Source organism: Spermophilus citellus (genome assembly GCF_964194105.1).
Source record: "Spermophilus citellus genome assembly, chromosome: 4".
Classification (NCBI taxonomy): domain Eukaryota; kingdom Metazoa; phylum Chordata; class Mammalia; order Rodentia; family Sciuridae; genus Spermophilus; species Spermophilus citellus.
In genome coordinates, this window is record NC_138185.1 from 115,804,649 (window position 1) to 115,822,291 (window position 17,643).

Here is a 17,643-nt window from a genome sequence, read left to right on the forward strand (position 1 = left end):
TTTTGGCCACTTCTGGCCTATGCCAGAATTGTACTCTTTTTTTTGGATACCAGGGATTGAACTCGGGGGCACTCGACCACTGAGCCATATCCTTAGCCCTATTTTGTATTTTATTTAGAGACAAGGTCTCACTGAATTGCTTGTGCCTCGCTTTTGCAGAGGCTGGCTTTGAACTCATGATCTTCCTGCCTCAGCCTCCCACTGAGGATTACAGGCATGTGTCACCACACCTGGCCAGAATTTAACTCTTTTTAAAAAAATTTTAGTTGTAGATGGACACAATACCTTTATTTTAATTAGTTTTAGTGGTGCTGGGGATTGAACCCAGTGCCACACGAATGCTAGGCAAGTGCTGTACCACTGAACCACAATCCCAGCCCCAGAATTGTACTCTTAAATCAACATCTGCCCAGTCCCTAGGAGTTGAGTTTGTAATCAATTAGAAATTCTGTGGTTGAGGGGCTGGGGATGTGGCTCGAGCAGTAATGCGCTCGCCTGGCATGTGCGGGGTGCTGGGTTCGATCCTTAGCACCGCATAAAAATAAAGATGTTGTGTCCACCGAAAACTAAAAAAAAAAATAAATATTAAAAAATTCTCTCTCTCTCTCTCTCCTCTCTCTCTCTCTCCCTCTCTCTCTCTCTCTCTCTCTCTCTCTCTCTCTCTCTCTCAAAAAAAAAAAAAAGAAATTCTGTGGTTGAACAGTCTATCCCTATGATCATTGAGAAAGTGAGCACAGGGATGGCTAGGCCTAGTGGTATGTATTTATCTATTCATTTATTTAGAGACAGGGTCTCACCATATTGCTCAGGGTGGTCTCCAACTCCTGGGCTTAAGCAATCCTCCAGCCTCAGCCTCTCAAGTAGCTGCAATGACAGATACCTGATGGTATGTGCCACCAGGTCCAGCTTCCTTATAGTCTTTGATTGCAATTTGACCTATTTCCAAATTTCTCTTCTGTCCCACTGCTTCCAGGGAATAGCTCTCACTAATGGCTTATGGGAGCGGGCGGCGGGGGCGGGGGGTATTGACTGCCAAGGCAAAAGGGTCAGTATTCAGCTATCTGCAGCACAGACATGCTGCCTCAACCTGACCACTAGTTCCTCCCAACTCATAGAGAGGAATTTCGGGGGAAGGTAGACTGACTGGGTCTCCACTCCATGCCCTTCCCTTGCTGTTCTCAGTTGAGAGCCTGAATAAATGGAATCCAGCAGGCATCAGCTAGTACCTGACTTTTTTCTTCACTCACCATGACATATGTCCAATGCCTGCTAGATGCCAGGCCATGAGTGCAAGTAGACAGGACTTATATATGAAATAATAGAAAATATCCTACACCTGGGGTCACCCGTCTCGGGGAGCTTTTAAAGGAAGTGACATCTAGTTTGACATCTGAATGATAGCTAGGATCTGGCTTGCTGATGGTGCAGCTGTCAGGAACAAGGGGCACAAGCAGATAGAGGCTGGGAGGGGCTGGCAGGCAGATACTTTTCTTTCAGAGGAAGAAACCCTATTGAGCTGAGCTCATGTCACCTAATTCCTTAATGTTTGTCTTGCTTCCAAAGCCAGATGTGCTCCTTGCCAGCTGTGCACCTTTCCCCTAGACCTCAATTTCCTCACCTATGAATGAAGGGACAGGTCTAGATTAGAAACTAGATGATCTCTAAAGTCCTGTCCATGGTTTTCAGTGAGGTTAAGGGCACAGTTCCCAGGATGGCTTTGATTCAGAACCGTTGCCGATTCTCCAGTTATTCCTTTCCTCTGTGTAGACTGCATTCTTGCTGGACAAATGTTCATCTCAGAAAAGCCCTGGGTTTTCAGTCGCAGCCTGCTGGACAGTGGCTGATCACCCGTTTCTAGGTGTGAAGTGTATGAGGATGGATGTCTGACAGCAGGAGGAAAGGCACAGACAGGAAGGTAGGGGGCCCAAGGGGCTGCTTCTGCTTACCAGCAGGGGTTTTTCAAACAGAATGCTCTCAAGAGTTCACAGAGCTCTAGCAGCTGGGGTGATAGAGAAATATGTCACCAGGATGTCCCAGAGAGATCAGAGTCTGAAAGGATTGAGAGGATTTAAGCAAAACTGGAAGCAGAGCAGGGGTGGGTGGGGTTTCAGACAAAGAGAACTGGTTACAGCCAAGAAGTAGAGGGGGCCCTGCACCCTGGAAGTCTTCTGATGATGAGTCAGGAACACGATGCCAGCTAACCTCAGGAAACCACTGGAGTCAGGAACTGCAGAGCCATCAGGATTCAGGTCATCACTCTCTGGTTTTGATTCTCTTATCCTCCCTCACACTCAGTGGTTTCTGCCCTCTCAGTCTCTTAACTTGATCTTGCTCTTCATGTCCCATTTCTCAGACTGTCTGTCTGATGTGACTTCTCTCTTTCTCTCTCCTATTTCTAGATTTCTCCCTCTGGCAATCTCTTTCATTCTCTTCCTTTCACTCCTCTATATAGGAATCCTTGGTTCTTGATAAATTAGCTTTCTCCATTCTGTGCACATAGAAGATGGTTATCATATTTGCATCCTTCTCATGATCTGTCTTGAAGATTAAATCTGATCAGTCCAGTTTGAATTGGGGTTCCACCTCTAGTCCAATCAATTGAGGCCATTATCTAAGCAGATTCCTTGAGAAGAGGGAGAATCTGGTTCTCCTCAGTGAAGTTTACCTCTGCACTTTAGTCTAATTTGGGGTGGGGACATGTGTTAGCTTTTGGTGACTGTGACCAAAATACCTGAGGAGAACAATTTAGAGGAGGAAAAGTTTATGTTGGACTCACTGTTTCCAAGGTCTCAGTACACAGGCAGCTGATTCCATTGCTGTGGGTACAAGATGAGGCAGAACATCATGGCAGAAGCAGCTCAGTTCATGGCAGCCAGGAAGGAAAGAGAGAGAAAAAGAGTTCAGGGACAGAATAATCCCCAAGATCACAGCCTCCAGTGACCTACTTCCTCCAGCCATGCCCCTCCTACCAGTAGTCCATGCAAATTATTAATCCACCAAATGGATCAATCCACTAATGATTGATCTACGCTCATGATCCTCATGATCTACGCTTTTCACCTCTGATCATTTCTGCATTGCCCAACACATGAACTCTTCAGGGGACATTCCAGATCCAAACCATCACAGCACAAAGGATGGTGCTTTATACTGCTGGGTAGGTGAGAGCAATTCTGAGAAAGAGTCCTTGTGAGCTGAGGAGACACCCCAAAAGATAAATTCTTCAGCATGTGTTCAGTGAGCAGACCACTGTGGGGCTGTGGAGAGTTTAGGGTTTTCATTTCCAAACAGGAAGAATTTTTGTTTATTTATTTTTGGTACTGAGGTTTGAACCCAGGAGCATTTTATCACTTAGCTACATCACCAGCCTTTTTATTTTTTATTTTGAGACACGGTCTTTCTAAGTTGCTTAGGGCCTCTCTAAGCTGTTGAGGCTGGTCTTGAATTTGTGATCATCCTGCCTTAGCCTCCCAAGTCACTGGGATTACAGGTGTGTGCCATTGCACAGGTGGGATTTTTAGATTTATCAGATAAGATCTGTGTGATAACTGTTCTTTGAAATCTGTTGAATCTGGCTTCATTACTTAGTACTTGAACAATTTTTATAATTTGCATTGGGTGCAGGGCTCATGTATACAGGACTATTAACTCAAACTGAATTGTTCTGTTCGATAAATTAGGAATATGCTGAAATCTTCCACTAGATGATACACTTGGTAACTTTTCTGATTCCTCAATTTGGGGGTTAAACATTTTGAGGATATTTTAATGGGTATATATTAAGTATTGAATGTTCATGCCTTTTTATGAGTTAGAATTTTTTATTTTTTTATAGTTTTGTTCTTTGGTCTTACATGTTTTTTTTTTTTAAGAGAGAGAGAGAGAGAGAAAGAGAGAGAGAGAGAATTTTTTAATATTTATTTTTTAGTTTTCAGTGGACACAACATCTTCGTTTGTATGTGGTGCTGAGGATCGAACCTGGGCCGCACGAATGCCAGGCGAGCGTGCTACCGCTTGAGCCACATCCCCAGCCAGGTCTTACATGCTTTTTAAATTTTTTTTTTTTGTACCAGGGATTGAACACAGGGACACTTAACCACTGAGCCACATTCCCAGCCCCTTTTTATATTTTATTAGAGATGTGGTATCACTGGGATTACAGGTGTGTGCCACTATACCCAGTTCACCCCCACTTTTTTTTTTGGTTAGTATTTATTCAGTGTATCTTTTTTTATTTATTTAGTTAGTTGTAGATGGATACAACACCTTTATTTTGTTTATTTACTTTTTTAATGTGGTGCTGAGGATCCAACCCAGTGAGTTACACATGCTAGGCAAGTGCTCTACCACTGAGCTACAACCCTAGCCCCTCTTTTTTATATCTTTTATTTTAAATATTTTGTGTCTTCCTAATGATGTTTCGTGTAAACAGTATTATACTTAAATTTTAGTTTATTTTATCCAATTTGACAATCTGTCTTTTAACTGATGAGTTTAATAAATACATAATTATTATAGATGTATTTGGATTTGTGTTTACCTGATTTTTGGGATGGGGGGAGTACTGAGGACTGAGGATTGGCACTCGACCACTGAGCCACATCCCCAGCCCTGTTTTGTATTTTATTTAGAGACAGGGTCTCACTGAGTTGTTTAGTGCCCTGCTTTTGCTGAGGATGGCTTTGAACTCTCAATTCTCTTGTCTCAGCCTCCTGAGCTGCTGTGATTACAGCTGTGCACCATTTCACCTGGCTGAGTAATATCTTTCTTAGTCCAATTTTTTTCCTTCCGTTGATTTGAAAGTTTCACACTTTTTCTATTCCTTTAGTGTTTTCTTTTGAACTTATTTTAACACTCAACAAAAATTGCACCCCAAATAATATGTAAATTTTTATAATTTTTAAATTTTTTAAAATTTATGAGACTGCAGAATGCATTACAATTCTTTTTACACATATAGAGCATAATTTTCATATCTCTGGTTGTATAAAAGTATATTCACACCAATTCATGTCTTCATACACGTACTTTGGATAATAATGTCCATCACGTTCCACCATCATTTCTAACCCCATGCCCCCTCCCTTCCCCACCAATCCTTCTGCCCTATCTAGAGTTCATCTATTCCTCCCATGCTCCCTCTCCCTATCCCACTATGAATCAGCCTCCTTATATCAGAGAGAACATTTGGCATTTGGTTTTTTTGGATTGGCTAACTTCACTTAGCATTATCTTCTCTAACTCCATCCATTTACCTGTAAATGCCATGATTTATTCTCTTTTATTGCTGAGTAATATTCCATTGTGTATATATGCCACATTTTTAAATCCATTCGTCTATTGAAGGGCATCTGGGTTGGTTCCACAGTTTATCTATTGTGAATTGTCCTGCTATAAGGTTTTTCAAACCCTTCAAAATAAGCTTATTATTATTATTTTATACCATGTTTGTTTAGATGTGATTATTTTGTCAGATCTTGCTTTTTTTTTTTTTTTTTTGGTACTGGGGATTGAACCCAGGGGCACTCGACCCCTGAGCTATATCCCCAGCCCAATTTTGTATTTTATTTAGAGACAAGGTTTCACTGAGTTGCTTAGCGGCTCCTTAAATTGCTCAGGCTGGCTTTGAACTCTCGATCCTCCTGCCTCAACCTCCTGACACTGTGCCCGGCTCAGATCTTGCTTTTAAGGTCATTTTTCTTCTTTCCGAAGAATATATTTGGTGAAGATATGTTATTGATAGAACTATTAGATTTTAAAAACTAGGCTGGGGATATAACCCAGTGGTAGAGCACTTGCCTGACATGTGTGAGGCCCTGCCTGGGTTCAGTCCCCAGCACTGCATTAAAAATTTTCTTTTGTGATATAATTCACAAACCATAAAATTCACCATTTTATGTTTTTTAAATTTTATTTATTTATTTTTAAAGAGAGAGTGAGAGAGGAGAGAGAGAGAATTTTTAATATTTATTTTTCAGTTCTCGGCGGACACAACATCTTTGTTGGTATGTGGTGCTGAGGATCGAACCCCGGTCGCACACATGCCAGGCGAGCGCGCTACCGCTTGAGCCACATGCCCAGCCCAAATTCACCATTTTAAAGTATACAATCCAGTGAGTTTTAGTATATTGCCAAGGCTGTGCAACCATCATAACTTTCTAATTTCAGATATTTTCATCTCAGAAAGAAACCCTACACCCATTAACAGTTATTCCCTGTTGCTCTTTCCTTGGCTCTGGCAACTACTTTCTGTCTTTATGGATTTGCCTATTCTGGACATTTCATATGAATGCAATCATACATACATGGTTTTGTGTCTGGATTCTTTCATTTGGCAGAATATTTCCAGGGTTCATCATGTTGTAGCATCTATCAATCAGTATTCTATTCATTTTTATGGCTGTATAATATTCCACTGTGTGGTTATTTCATATTCAATTTGTTAATCAGTTGATCAACATTAGCATTATATCCACTTCTTGCCTATTATGAAGAATATTAGTATTAATATATGTTTTCAATTCTCTTAGATATATACCCAAGAGTACTGCTGGGTTATATAGGTAGTTCTATGTTTAATTTTTGAGGAACTGCCAAGTTGCTTTCCATAGCAGTTGTACCATTTTACATTCCCATCAGCAATGTATAAGGATTCTAATTTCTCTACATCCTCATCATCACTTAATATCTTCTGATTTTTAAAAAATTATGGTCTTTCTGGTGATTATGAAGTGGTATCTTATCATGATTTTGATTTGCTTTCCCTCAACAATTAGTAATGTTGAGAATCTTTTTTTTAGCATCTTTTCATTGGTCATTGATAATTTGCATATATTTTTTGGAGAAATGTCTATTCAAATCCTTTGCCCAGTTAAAAAATTGGGTTGTCCTTTTATTGAGTTGTAAGAGTTCTTTATATATTATGAATACTGGACCCTTATCAGTACATTATTTGCAAATATTTTTCCCATTCTGTGGTTTATCTTTTCAGTTTCTTGATAGTTTTTTCTTTTGGCAACATTAACATTTTAAATCTTTTAAAATATTTTTTTAGTTGTAGGTGGACACAATACCTTTATTTTATTTATTTACTTTTTATGTGCTAAGGATTGAACCCAGTGCCTCACATATGCTAAGCAAGTACTCTACCACTGAGCTATAATCCCAACCCGAACATTTTGAATTTTGATGATCTCTATAATTTTTTTCTTTGGTTGCTTATGCTTTTGGTCCAAGAAACTGTTGCCTATTCCAAGGTTATAAATATTTATACCTATTTTTCCCCTGAGTTTTACAGTTTAAGTTACATTTTGTCCTTGAACCATTTTTACTTAATTTTTGTTCATGGTATGAGGTAAAGATCTCACTTCATTCTTTTGGATGTGGATATTTAGTTGACCTGGCACTCTTGGTGAAAAACTCTTCTTTCTCCATTGAATGGTCTTGGCACTACTGATGAAAATCATTGACTGTAAATGTGAAGATCCCCCCGCCTCGTTGGACTTATAATCAATTCTTTGTTCTACATGTCTAGAGTGTTTTTTATACTGGGAATTGAATCCAGGAACACTTTACCACTGAGATACATCCCTCCGCCTTTTTTTTGGTACTAGGGATTGAACCCAGGGGAGCTTAACCACTGAGCTATATCCCCATCCCTTTATAATATTTTATTTAGACACAGGGTCTCCCTGAGTTGCTTAGGGTGGCTTTGATGTGTTCCTCCTGCCTCAGCCTCCCTAGCCTTTAGGATTACAGGCGGCACCATTGTCCCCTATTCCTTTTTTAAATTTCTGAAATAGTCTCACTGAGTTGCTAGGCTGGCCTCAAACTTGTGATCCTCCTGGATCTTCCTGTCTCAGCCTCCCAAGTCACTGGGATTACGAGTGTGTGCCACATGCCTGGCTCTATGTGTCTATTTTTAAAACAGTACCAGTGGATTATTGTAATTTTGTAAGCTTTGAAATCAGGAAGTTTCAATACTCCATCTTTGTTCTACCTATCTTTAGTTACCTGGAATGTCTTTATTTCATCCTCATGATTGAAAATAATCTTGCCCCTACACGGCTCCAGGCTGAGAGTTAACCACTAGCTTTCCCTGTCACTGTTAAGTAACATCACATCCATTTTGCTCTTGATTTGTTACTTCCTTGTAAGTGAACTTTTTCTCCTTTGATATTTTAAAATATATTGGTTTTTTTTTATGTTGTGAATTTGACTGTTAAATTATTCAGTGTTTATTTATTTTTAATTATTCTGTCTTGTAAACATTGTGTTTTCTGAATCATGAATTCACATACTCTAGGTAGGCATAAATGTTTTTCATCAGTTTTGGAAGATTCTTCTCTCTTCAAATATTGCTTCTTCATTTTTTTTTTTAGAGAGAGAGAGAGAGAAAGAGAGAGAGAGAGAGAGAGAGAGAATTTTTAATATTTTATTTTATTTTTTTAGTTCTCGGCGGACACAACATCTTTGTTGGTATGTGGTGCTGAGGATCGAACCCGGGCCGCACGCATGCCAGGCGAGCACGCTACCGCTTGAGCTACATCTCCAGCCCTTGTTTCTTCATTTTGTCGGGAACTATTCAAAATCTTTTTTTTTTTTTTTTAAACTTTATTGTATCTTTTATTTTTTTTGAATACCTTTATTTTTTTTTTCAAAGAGAGAGTGAGAGTGAGAGAGAGAATTTTAATATTTATTTTTCAGTTTTCGGCGGACACAACATCTTTGTTGGTATGTGGTGCTGAGGATCGAACCCGGGCCGCACGCACACCAGGCGAGCGCGCTACCGCTTGAGCCACATCCCCAGCCCCTATTCAAAATCTTTTCATTCAGTATTCCCCATTTCTTTTTATCTGTGCTGTATTTTAGATAGTGTTTTTTGATCTGTTATTTAATCCATTAATTCTCTTTTCAGGTGGCTAAAAACACAAATGTATCCATATAGTTTTAATTAAATTAAATTAATTCCATATGACCAAGTCTGTATTTTAAAGATATTTATAGCAAAGAGATTTAAGAGTAAGCATCTGAAGATCAAGATAATTAGCAAAATGCATAAACACTGATGTACCAACATTATAACATCTATTTTGGTGGCTCAGAAGCCTTCTCTTTTCATTTCCTTGTTATTGTCTAATTTACCCATAGGCATTTATTCATACACAGCCTAGTGGGTGCTTGTGTATAAATAAATATTGCTTGCAATCATTTATAAATGATTATAATTTTTACTGAAGCAAATATCACTTTTATTATCTAATATTATGGTAATGTAGGTGTGTATTGCAAATTGAAAGACTTATAAACCAAATTACATTCTCTTTTGTACCTCTCTGAGTTTTTCATTTAAAATTAAGCAAATTTCTCATAATGCTATAGTATAATGAAGTCAGGTGAGATTGTCAATAAGCTAGTTAAGAATCATTACTAAAAAGGTATTTTTATGTACTTAATATATTTATTTCGTACTTGAGATTGATTAATATATTTATTTTGTACTTGGGATTAAGATATTTATTTCATACTTGGCATGGGGGTGGAGCGTGGCACTTGCCACTGAGATATACTGCCAGTACTTTTGTTTGTTTATTTTTGGAACATGGTCTTAAATTGCTGAAGCTTGCCTTAAAGTTGTGATCCTCCTGCCTGAGCCTCCAGAGCTGCTGTGATTACAGGTGTGAGTCACCAAACCCAGCAAAATTTTTTCAAAGACATAAAGGGAAGGCACTAAAGTACAGCACTGTACAGCAGAATAGTCTTTATTATTTATTAAACATGTACTATGTACTATGAACTAAAGAATCAATTATTCCTCACATTATCCTAGGTCAAGGGCACTTCACTTTAGAGTTAAAAAACAGGTTTATGAGATTAGTTAACTTGCCCAAAATCACACAGCTGGTAAGTGACTCAGCTGGATTCTACCCCTAACATCTGTGTCCTTTAGAGAATACAAACTAATATTTATCAGCACTGGCTACGAGATTAGATATACCAAAAAATTCCACAGAATTAGCTTCAAGAACCTTGCCTCCTCCACCAGCAATTCAAAGGGAAACCATGATGAGTTAGTGCCATCTGCCGACCATCTCCCTAAAAGCATCAAGAGGAAGGACAGTGGCAGGGGGGTGGGGCGTGGTTTCATCTTATAAGGCCAGCACTGAATACTGGCACAAGGGAATGATAAGCACCCCCTCTGTGGTCTTCTTATGCTACCAAGGCTAGGCAGCGACTCCCTGGGAAGTGGTGGCAACTGGAGGGAGCCTAAGGAAGAGACCTTGAGAAATAAAGGCACAGGCTTCCATCACCACAGTGAAAATACACCTTGTCCACTTTGACAAGTAAACTTTAGCATTTCACAATTCTAGCAATAAAGAATAGATTTCTGAGCCTTAATCCAGACTATTTTTATCAAAATCTTGAGGGTAAGGGCTTAGATTATAAGAATACCCCGGGATTCTTTAAGAGAAGATGGGGGGATCAGTGCCATAATGGATTGATGGCCTTTTAGTCCTAAAAGTAAAATATTTTAGGGTTGAGATTCACAAACTCCAAAAATCTCACCAGCTTTTGGAGGAGGAAATAGGGAACTAATGGAAACCCATATGGAGATTTAGTTTGAGTTTCAGATTTCCTGTTACAATGGACAAGTCACTTAAATCCTCTGTGTCTATTTTCTCAGTTGTGAGACCGGAATGTGCTAACAACAATATCTCACCAGGTTGTGATAATCAGATGAGAATGTGAATGTGAAAACATTTTCTAAAGGTTTTTTCATTTTGTTTTGTTTTAGTACTGGGGATTGAACCAGGGCTGCTCTACTACTGAACTATACCCTCCACACACCTTTTATTTTTTGAGACAAGACTTCCTAAGTTGCTCAGAATTATTTTGCATGTCACACCAATAACAGGTTATCTTTTTTTTTTTTGGCAGTATTGGGGATTGAGCCCGGGGTCTGGTACATGCTAAGTAAGTGCTCTACCACTGAGCAACATCCCCAGCACCTCTCCTTCTCCCTCATCCTTTTTCTACATTTAATCAATTTATTTAATTAATTGGTACTGGGAATTGAACCCAGGGGTGCTTAACCACTGAGCCACATCCTCAGTCCTTTTTTGAATTTTACTTACAGACAGAGTCTCTCTGAGTTGCTTAGGGCCTTGCTAAGTTTCTGAGGCTGGCTTTGAATTCTCGATCCTCCTGTCTCAGCCTCCTGAGCCACTAGTGTAACAGGCATGTACCACCATACCCGGCCTACATTTTATTTTTGAGACAGCTTGTTTCTAAATTGCTCAGGCTGGACTGTGATCCTTCTGCCTCAGAAGAAGGATCTGAGTTGCTGGGATTACAGGCATGCACCACTGTACCAGGCTTCTCCTTATTGTTTAAAATATAAATATTGAGTGCCTTAACATTTATATTTACTTCTTGCCAGGGATGATTAATGTCTGATGATATAAAGGAATAGTGTTTAGCCATCAAAAAGAAATGTTTTCATTCAGAAGATACAATGAGGGGCTGGAGTTGTGGCTCAATGGTAGAGCACTTGCATGGCACGTGTGAGGCCCTGGGTTCAATCCTCAGCACTGCATATAAATAAATAAAAAGACCAATTGACAACTAAAAAAATAAAAAAAAAAAAAAAAGAAGATACAATGATTTCCAGCAGAATGAGGGCTCTCAGGAAGGCAGTGCCAGAATTTCTGGTGGAGAGGATGAGATTTTTATGTTTATTGAACGGAGTCTTGAGTCAGAAAAGAGTGAAAAAATGAGTTTTAAAATCAAAAGATTGAGCTCTATTTTCTTTCTGCTTGCTAAGTGACCCTGATCAAGTTCTTGCCTTTTAATGTACCTGTTTCCTCATCTGATCTGTAAAAATATTTCTTGGAGAAACTCATTCACAATATTGGGAGGTAGAATCAAGCATAAAACAAAAAATTAGTTTTGCATAGAATGAAGACATTAGAAGCTATGTGCCTTCAGTTAGGTAGGTCACAAAAGGTAAATAACTCAAGAAAAGGAGTCAGTTCCTCCAGTGAAACTATTTAAGGGAAAACTGCACTTGACTTCTCTTTCAAGCATCATCAACCTAAAAGCTTAATGTATGTGTGATATGAAATGTTCTGTTTCAAAGAGCTGATAAGAATGTAACCACTGGGGGGGGGGGAGAATGTAACCCCTGGGGGAAAAAAAAGAATGTAATCACTGATATTTGCCATCATTTTCTTGACAGAGAATCTACTTTATTACAAGGAAAATCTCAAATGGCCCTGTGCTCTGAATCCAGAACTTGAGAGGATGATCAGATGGAAATCTGACTAGAGGTTATTCATGCAATGCCAAGTGAGACAGAAGTCCTAGGATGCCTCTGGAGCTCCATTACTCTTTGTCTAGAACCCAAGCTCTGCTCCATCTTATGGCTACTCAGATATACCCTGGAGAAGTGACCTGTCCCAACCTGTGAATGCAGGTCAGGGAATGTATACATGTAAAATGGAACACGTTCCTATGTCAAACATTCAAGTAGTTGCCAAAGAATGGTCCTTAACGTTTGAACCATTTCCAACACAGATCTTATTTTATTTAAACTTGACACCCATCTGTGCTCATATACCTCCTGGGAACCCCTAGTATAAGTTACTCAGTTTGAATACCACTATAAGGCTTGTTATCGTCCAAGAACCTAATACAAAGTGCATTCCAATACAGGTTTCTTGGGAGCTAATCCCGATAGTCCAGGTATTCTTACTTGTCAGAGCACATTTTTAGAGGATGCACTGAAACTACCAAATTTGTTTTGCCTGAGTCATGAAATCACAACCAGCCTAATGCCAAAGCCACATGACTCTTGGTCACATGGCTGAGGAAAGGTTAACCTAAGTTGTGTACAGCTGACTTTGTTTTGTACTTTCTAGGGCAAAGTTTATACTGTTAATCAGGCAACCCCAGGGACTTCCTTCCTGGACACTCAGTCACTTGCATTAAACATTGTAAATAAGTTTCTAGAATACGTCTACCAATACCTCTTTGTCAATTGAAATTTGCTCTGCTTATGTGTGGCATATTATGACCAACCCATGCCAGTAAACAAAAACTATGGTTGGGACTCAATCCAAATATTTATGGAATTAGTACTATGGATTCAGTCCCAAGTATATAATGAAGTACCTGCTTTCAAAGAGCTCACTGTTCAGTTGGGAACACAATGCTAAACATACAAAACATCAACCCATAAATCAAATCCAATGCTCAAGTCATTCTGGGAATAATATATATTATACAACATATAAAGATATTACCACATAATACCACTGGTATATATTTTTATTTTACTTATAGTCCTATATTTCCCATTAGAATGGAAGCTCCATGAGAAAAGGTACATTTTTATTTGCTCAGTTCTATTTTCTCAGCACCTGGTATGTAACTAATGCTCAGTAAATATTTGTTGACTGAATGAATAAGTCCCTAGAACAGATAGAGAGAAGGCTTCCTGGAGCAGTGGTGTCCCCAACTGGGCTTTGACCTAACTACACTTTTATTCAGCTTGCTTTACAGCCATTTATAGATGTTGGCAAACAATCTATTCTTTATTTTTATAATGAGAAAGAAATGTGCATACATGTAATTGAAAAAGAGAAGGTGGGGTGGGATGCAAAGAATTTAAATTGGCCCTCCTGGCTCAATCCTGAAAGAATGTCCCACAATCAATCAATTTCAAACATTGTTTCAAAACAGAAAAACTCTGTTGTCAAACAAAACCCTGGATGAATGAAACAGTTAAAAACAGAGATTCTCTGGTTGACATTGGGATGGTGTAGGGTAGAAGGCAGAGGAGGTCCATCTACTTGATGCCCTCACGATGACAACTGAGCTTTATAGCTCCTTCGATATTCTAGGAACACAGTTTGAAAACACTGGATGGAGCTGGGTGTGGTGGTACATTCTTTAATCCCAGCTACTTGGGAGGGTGAAGCAGGAGGATCCCAAGTTTGAGGTCAGCCTGGGCACTCAGGAAGACACTGTCTCAAAATAAAAAAGGGCAGAGCACTTGCTTAGCATGCACAAGGCCCTAAGTTCAATCCTCAGTACCATATAAGTAAACAAATGAAAATACTGGGTTAAGGGAACTGTGAAGTCTCTCATCTCTCAAAATTCTTAAGGTAGCTGGGGAATGATCAGGTCTTGCTGAATGAAGACTTAGGCTCTCTTCTGGTGTTTGCCACTTTAAGCTGAGGAAGTAGCAGGAGTCAGTACCCCAAAAGAAAAAGAACTGTGTGATCTGGGGCAAGACCAGTGCCCCCTTTTCATAGCCAGACCCAGGAAACTAGAAGTCACATTTTTCTCGTGAGACACTGATGAGGGCTAACTGACTTATATGCCTTGGTGTTGGCCTCAGTTTGACTCTCTCCACCCCTCTCTCCCCAAAGCTCAGAACTAAAGGCATTCAAGCTGACCTAGTAATTACTCTGGGGTTCAGAGTTGGTCAGATTCTTATATATAAGGTAAATAATTAGTCTGGCACCAGCCTAGATAGAAGACTGGCCTCATTCATTTCTCACAATCCTCTACCTAGTGTAGCAGGTTGATCTGCTTTAGCTGTCCAGAGTAAGCAGGCCCTACCGACTGCACCCAAAGGGTAATAAAAGAGGGATTAATGAAGAGACTGATTTAAGGGACTTAAGGGTGTGATCAGATTTTTAAAATCTTCTAAAAACTATAAAGAACTCAAGCACTAGCAACAGTGAAAGCATTACCAACACTAGGCCTGAAAGAACAAGTGGTGCTATCACCTTAACAGCTGTGGGGGTGGGAATCAGGTGAAATTACCACGCCCATGCCACTATCAAGGAAAATAAGGATAAGAAGACAAAGAACACAGGATACGGAATCCAGGAAGGAAGGATTTATGGAATGGCTAATAGCTGCCAGGTCACTTTATTTTGGGGGTGGGGAGCACGGAGGATTGAACTCGGGGCCTCGTGCACGCTCTGCAGAACGCTCTACCGCTGAGCTACACACTCAACGCCGTCCACCACCCCCCCAAGCCACCTGCCTTATTTTGACCTTCCCTTCCACCATTGAAAATTACCAGGAGAAGAGTTTAACTAAACAAGTTGAGGCAACTCCTGATGTAGCAGCACTCGGTGTCTCTTCAACTCTGGGATGAAGGAGCAGGCGCCAAAACTCCGCGTTGGGACAGTTGGGGCTAGCCGCTTGCCGTAGGGCGCTCATTGGCGCCCAGGTCACCACCCCCTTTCCTCGCCTCACGTAGGTGTCTCACGCACGCACACGCGGCGCGTGCCCACGCCCCCTCCCAGGGCCTAGGACGCAGGCGCGCGCACGCTCCCCGGGCCCGGTAGGCGGGGGGTGGGGGGGTGGAGGGAAAGGGAGTGGGTATAAGTGTCTACTGTAGTGAGTAGACAGCGGTGGGAGACGAAGAGCGCGAAGGCCTGGCTGACGGGCGGGTGAACCCTGCACTGGGCCTTGGGCCGGCGGGACCGTTCAGGACCAAGTCAGCGCGCCCCGCGAGTAGGAGCCCGACTGCTGAGATCCAGAGGTCAGCAAGGGGCGAAGCCCCGGCCTAGGCCCAGCAGAAATGTCCAGCTGCGGTGCTTGTACCTGCGGCGCGGCCGCCGCTCGGCTCATCACCACCTCGCTCGCCTCCGCGCAGAGAGGTAATGAAGTAGTCCCATGTCTGAGCTCTCGGCCCTGGGAGCGTGGACCCGCGGCGGGTGGGGACCCTGGGGAGGGCCCGAGGCGTTTCTCACTCGCGGGTTGCGAATTGTGAGGTGCTCTACTCAGCACCCACCCACACTTTCCCTTGGGATGGGGCTCTCTCTACCAGTCTCTGGAGAAGGTGTTTCTCGAATTTGAAGAAAATCCTTGTGTTCTTGCCTGACCGCTCGCTTTCGGGCCTCCAGAGTTTGGGGTCTGAACTCTGGTGAGGCACAAAATGCTCCTCTCATTAAAAAGTGTCCTGAGACCCCACTCGGTCCTTTCGGGGGCCGCCGACTATGAAGGCAGCTTCTCTTCCGGAGTCTGGCCGAGTCTCCCTTGGGCTGTCGAGGGCACCGGGAGGGCCAGAGTAAGGGGCTGTCACTTTGGGGTCTCGCGAGGCGCCCAGCTGGCGGTCCGGACGCAGGCCGCGCAACACTCGAGGTGTCATTGTGCGGCGGTCAACACCCGGACACAAACAGAGCTTGCAATACTTCGCGGCGCCAGGCAAAGCCCGGGGCCCGCAGGAAAGCAGCCGGGGAGATAGGGGAAACTACCGGTGGAATTCTTTTTGGAATATTTGGCCATACCAGCAGTCGTTTGCTGGCTTCCTCGAACTTGAGTCTTGATATCTTTAGAGTGGCTCATGTTTACCTCTCCTCTCTGTTTATCAGGAGCTGCGAAAGAATGGCACTTGAGCCAAGAAATTCCGGAAAAAGAAACCATCTTTCTCTTCCCCAAATCTTTGAGGCTAGAACCTGTTATTGTCACTAACTTCCAGACTAATTCGTCTCGTTTTTTATTTTGTCGGTTTATGATCCTTGGATAAATAAAACTCCCCCTTTCCTAATTTTTTGGTTAATTATAACTTTATTGTTTACTAAATGCCTATCTATCCTGGCAGTTTATTACATAGAGTAATGTGGGCCGAAGCATTTTGTAAAGTGATATATAAATGTGAGGGCTGGACCTTAAAACGTCCTGACACATAATAGGCCTTCAACAAATGTATTTTAAATATTTATAAACATTTGAAAATGACGGATGTTTGTAACTTATTTGACATACATTTGTTGAAGGCCTATTATGTGTCAGGACGTTTTGATGCTGGAGGTGGTTGAATAAGTCTTTACCCTCGTGTTTAAATGTGGTGAGTAGACAGTAGTAGCATTTCTAGCGTGTATAAAGTATTTCGGTATTCTTTTTGGGCAGGGGCATTTTTTTTTTTTTTTTTTTTTTTTTTTTTTAGCATAGAAAGCAAGATTTCTTTAAAAGATAGAACAAAGATAGCCCCAGAGCTGCTTTGAAAAAGTTTTTGATCTGTTCTAGTCAGGAGTCCTTGAAAACTATTGAGTCACAGGACAGGCAATTATTTATTTCAAACCCGTCACTGTTTTTCCTTAAAATTTAAATACATCAACAGGTAAATCAACACAATGGCTTATTATCTATTTCTGTATCCATTAATATTTTGCCAGGGGGTTTCAGAAATACAGAACTATTGTTTTCATTGAAAAGGAGTAAGCTAAGCTTCAAATATGAGACAGCACCCAGTATCATAGAATTTAATATTTTTATGAAATGGGCAGATGGTTTACACATTTAAGACTTTCCCAAGCTTTACGTAATTTTTTTTTTCTCCCTAATGAAGTGGCTGGTTTTAACTCCAGTACAAGTGATCCTACTCCAGCCTCCTGAGTGCTGGGTCTACAGGTGTGCAACATCACATGTGACTGAAATGTTTATTTTTTATTGTAGAAAGTCTCTATATATAGGCTACAAGAAAGGGGACTTAATACCAGGAGGATTGCTTTTATTTGAGATTCTTGGAAAGAGGAAGAGGGGAAAGAGAAAAATCAGGACTAAATTTTATTATTTATTCTTATACACATTAGAGTTAAGAATTTCTTATCAAAATAC

The 17,643-nt window shown here is 40.8% G+C and overlaps 1 protein-coding gene across 1 annotated transcript in view; it reads left to right on the top strand.

The window, feature by feature from the left end:
- Window positions 1–15,376: 15,376 nt before the first annotated feature.
- The window catches only part of CLPX (caseinolytic mitochondrial matrix peptidase chaperone subunit X), a 38,077-nt gene continuing 35,810 nt past the window's right edge, over window positions 15,377–17,643 (top strand). The window contains exon 1 of the mRNA XM_081288942.1: window positions 15,377–15,683. Within this exon, the coding sequence (XP_081145068.1) occupies window positions 15,605–15,683 (79 nt within the window). The 5' untranslated portion in view covers window positions 15,377–15,604. The remainder of the gene's footprint in view (window positions 15,684–17,643) is intronic.